This window comes from Centruroides vittatus, unplaced genomic scaffold, assembly GCF_030686945.1.
Source record: "Centruroides vittatus isolate TY-2023 unplaced genomic scaffold, ASM3068694v2 scaffold_1014, whole genome shotgun sequence".
Classification (NCBI taxonomy): domain Eukaryota; kingdom Metazoa; phylum Arthropoda; class Arachnida; order Scorpiones; family Buthidae; genus Centruroides; species Centruroides vittatus.
The window spans coordinates 286,855-291,056 of record NW_027122665.1 but is presented as its reverse complement, the minus strand read 5'-3'; the positions used below and the strand labels follow the sequence as shown (position 1 = coordinate 291,056).

Genomic DNA, 4,202 nt, shown 5'->3' with positions numbered 1-4,202 from the left:
GTTGTCTGTGATTGAAGAAGTTCTTTAAAATATCTTTTAATCTGTTATTTGGAAGCTAAATATGGATGGAAAGATGGCAGGTTGCGGTCTACGGACAGAAGATCGAGAGAAAAGTCTATCGCAGAAGGTAAGCGGTTAAACCAAACATAGATGCTTCCTGTATGATGTGTACTTTAAAAAAGTCCAACTTAGAGTCAAATCGAACAAAATCCTTCCTTAATTTTAATAATGAAGAGATGAGAGTTTAAATACTTTTTAATTGTATTTTACAGATTGAAAGTATAAAGATCGAATCTGCAAATGACTTGGCACCCGCGGTGAAGATTGCAGCAAACGTTTTTCCTGAAAATTCTATTGTTAATGGCGAACCCGACGAAGCTGGTACGATGAATTTTGTTGTTATCGCTTAAAAATTAGCAACGAAGTGATTTAAATCCATTAAATTTCTTTGTTTTTTCTAAATTCTAGCAATTTTTCACATATTAATGCTAAAGCGATTAACCGTATTACACGAATATTATTCTATTGAAGAAATTGAATATTTTTCTTACGTTTTTAGAAATTTCCCTTGCCGAAACATCGTTAATGAGAAAATTTTTACATACGAAACTTGTTCGTACCTCTCAAAACTTGGAAGTCGAGAGAAAGAACCCAAATTCTCCTTTATTTTCCGTCAAATCTTTCGAAGAATTAAACTTGTAAGTGTAATTTTCAACACTTTAAAATAAATATTATGTATCGGGCATATATTTAAGTGAAAAGTGTTATTCCTTATAGTATTAATTGACGTGGCTATAAATTTATGTTCAAAACGGTATAATTTTAGATGAGTTTTTCAATTCTTTATTGGATATTTCTGTAAATACGCGAAGGAAATGACTTTAAAGCGTAAACGGAATGCAGTAAACAATTAGAAATTTTGACTGTAAATTGTACATAATATCTCATCAATTGTTACTTTTACAATTATTTTGTTATATTTTAGTAACGTGATAATACAAATTACACATTTCTATTCGCATGTGCAGGCGTCCAGAACTTCTGAGAGGTGTTTACGAAATGGGATTCAATGCGCCATCTAAAATACAAGAAACAACAGTTCCGACGTTACTGGCGGATCCGTAAGTACATTTACTTTTCTACTTTATTTATAAATGTGCAGTTTGTAATTATAAAGTACGTAATTTCGATAATTTTTGTCATAAAACAGACCTCAAAATCTGATTGCTCAGTCTCAGAGTGGTACTGGAAAAACTGCCGCTTTTTTGCTGGCCGGTTTGAACAGAGTGGATCCACATAAGAGATTTCCACAGGTAATTTATGTTAATTTTATTTAATATAAGAAACTTGTCAAAGAATTAAATTTGGAAAGCAAATAGAAACTTTTAGAATTTGTAAATTGAATTCATTTTATTTCGAATTCAGTTATTAATTCTGTCGCCAACCTACGAGTTAGCAGAACAGACCGGATGTGTTGCAAAGCAAATGACAAAGTTCTGTCCGAAAATTGGAATTCGTCTTGGAGTAAAAGGACAAACACGTAAGTCTTGTTTTAAAATATTATCGTCTTTCTGTCCGAGTAACGATCCATCCGACAGCCTCTTACTCACCAATATTCCTGCTTCACTGATGAGTATTGGGCAACGAGGAGGGCCACTGGAACCTTTACATTTACGAAAGTAATCGTGAAATAATCGCTTATTTTTTGCCTTTAGTGGGCAGAGGTGAAAAGATATCGGAGCAAGTTATTATTGGAACCCCCGGCAAAATGTTAGATTGGAGCAGGAGATTCAAATTGTTCGACCCGAAGAAAATTAAGGTGTTTGTACTGGATGAAGCCGATATCATGATCGCCACCCACGGCTATCACGATCAATCGATCCGAATTCACAAGTAAGTTAGCCTTTTTTTAATGAAATCCCCTGTAAAATTAAAAAGAGAGTCTTCGCCTCTTACCTAGGACATTAGCGAGACATTAAGTTATTTTTAGCTTTTTAAATACGGCCTGCGAGTGGTCGATGAAAGAATTAATGGCTTGTGTTTTTAACAGTCAACTTTCACCCGAGTGCCAGGTGATGATGTTTTCTGCCACTTACACCGAAGAAATCGTGGCTTTTGCCGAATTGATTGTGCCTAATGCAGTTGTTTTACGGCTGAAGAAAGAAGACGAGAGCCTGAACAACATCAAACAGTATTACGTGCTTTGCCGAAATATCGAGGAGAAATTTAATGCGTTAGCGAATATTTACGGAGTTTTATCCATTGGCCAGGCAATTATATTTTGCCAGGTAAGTTTTGTTTATTCGTGTATATTGTAAACTAGTAATCGCGAATTAATTAATTATGGAAAATTAGACGAAAATTAAACTTGTATTTAAAATGTTTTTGTAAGGAATTGTTAATACGCCGTTGAATATCGTTTATATTTAAGGCAAAAGTTTGCGTAACGAGCAGAGAAATGAGAAAATACTCATTAGATATTTCATTTCCTATAATAAAAAGTTGAAATATTTTAAATTAATATTGCAGACGAGACGAGCCGCTGCTTGGCTGTCCGAAAAGATGAGAAAAGAGGGACACGCAGTTGGCCTTTTATCCGGCGATTTGTCCATCGAGCAACGAATTGCTGTCATCGAGATGTTTAGAGATGCAAAAGTGAAGGTCCTCATTACGACCAACGTTTGTGCGAGAGGTATGCGAGTTCTTATTATTGTTAAATTAATGGAAATTGCATTCACTTGGACATAATATTAATAAGATGCAATTTTTTTCCATAGGTATCGATATCGAACAAGTTACTTTAGTGGTAAACTTTGATTTGCCCGTCGATCAGCATGGTCACGTGGATTGCCAGACCTACCTTCATCGAATTGGGCGTACGGGCAGGTTCGGAAAACCTGGAATTGCCATAAACATGATAGATGGAAAAAGAACAATGGACATGTTAGAAAAAATTGAAGATTACTTCAGTAAGTTTTCGTGTTTTCTTTAACACGTAAATGTGTGCAGAAAAACAAATGTTTTAATTGTTATTCTGCACACTCAAAAATATTTTTTATTTCTCGACTTTTGTTAAATTAATTTAAACAAATACTATAGTAAATTTTTGTATTTTTGTTTAGTAGTTAGACGATTTTTAAGTTTGAACACGAACGAAAATTTTAAACGTTGCGAATTTTCTGTTTCAGAGCGCAAGATCACCCTATTGGATGCCGAAGACGTGGACCAAATCGAAAAACTCGAACAGGATTGAGTCCTCGGGTACGACTTGAGCCGTAAAATTTTGCATATTTTGTCAACTTTGTAAAAGGAATATCGTTTAAAAACAATAGAAATTTCCACGTATGGAATAGAGCCGTGTAAAATAGACACGAAGGATGATCCCGAAGCTTTTTATATTAAGTGCATTTTTGTAAATTTCGAGCAACCTCGAGTTGGCATTTTATACACATAAGCACATTTTACGGATTCTTCTGAAATCATATTTCCATGTTTGATGTGACGAAAGCGTGCAGAGTTTTAATTTGTATGTGATTACCAGTAAACAGATAATCTAAAATAATCAACGTTATTGTTCTAATACACTTTCCGGTGAGAAGGTCGCCTTACAGATGCTGTATAGTGTTTTTTACTGGCAAAAAAACTGATGTTTAGTTGTAAATAAAATTATTGACTTTGATGACAAATGTGGCTTAAGTTTTCTTAATTTTTTTCAATATTTATTTAGTGCAAAACAGAATAAGGCGCAACTTTCGAACACCTGCATCTAAATCAGTAATTGTGGATCTTTAAATTTCTAAATACTTTTCAACCTAATAACAGTTATTTCCATAACAACACTTAACCTATTACGCAATTTAAGTGCAATTTCTAATTTATATCGCTTGTTCCGGTAACTTAATTTGTTTTTTTAATTTACTAATTTCAAAACGAAAATACCTAGACGTGAATCTAAATATACGTTATGATGTTTTCTGTCTTTAAGCAGCGACGTCACGTATGCATTTGCTAGTAAACGAGGTTGTCCGTTATGCATTATTGTGAAACACCCGTAAGTAATTCGAGCAGTGTTATATTAAAGTAATTTTAATTAACGTAAGCGGGAAGAAGACAGATCGTTTTTCCGTTGACGAGTGGAAAACCAGTTTGGAATACGGGTCGACGACATTATAAATGTATAAATAGAGGTGCCATTGCGTCCA

At 34.1% G+C, this 4,202-nt stretch overlaps 1 protein-coding gene across 1 annotated transcript; it reads left to right on the top strand.

Annotated features, from left to right (window-relative positions):
• The first annotated feature begins 585 nt into the window (after positions 1–585).
• On the top strand, positions 586–3,333 carry LOC136986156 (ATP-dependent RNA helicase DDX19A-like). The gene is made up of 9 exons (XM_067283640.1): positions 586–698; positions 1,029–1,121; positions 1,211–1,313; positions 1,426–1,540; positions 1,716–1,893; positions 2,051–2,288; positions 2,530–2,692; positions 2,778–2,969; positions 3,189–3,333. The coding sequence occupies exons 1-9, from the start codon at positions 586–588 to the stop codon at positions 3,251–3,253; spliced, it is 1,260 nt and encodes a 419-aa protein (XP_067139741.1). The 3' UTR covers positions 3,254–3,333.
• The last annotated feature ends 869 nt before the right edge of the window (positions 3,334–4,202 follow it).

Coding starts and splice junctions, on each gene's coding strand:
- LOC136986156 (XM_067283640.1), top strand. CDS start 586: ATGAGAAAATTTTTACATACGAAACTTGTTCGTACCTCTCAAAACTTG. Junction 1,314..1,425: donor CACATAAGAGATTTCCACAG/GTAATTTATGTT, acceptor TTTCGAATTCAG/TTATTAATTCTGTCGCCAAC. Junction 2,970..3,188: donor AAAAATTGAAGATTACTTCA/GTAAGTTTTCGT, acceptor TTTCTGTTTCAG/AGCGCAAGATCACCCTATTG.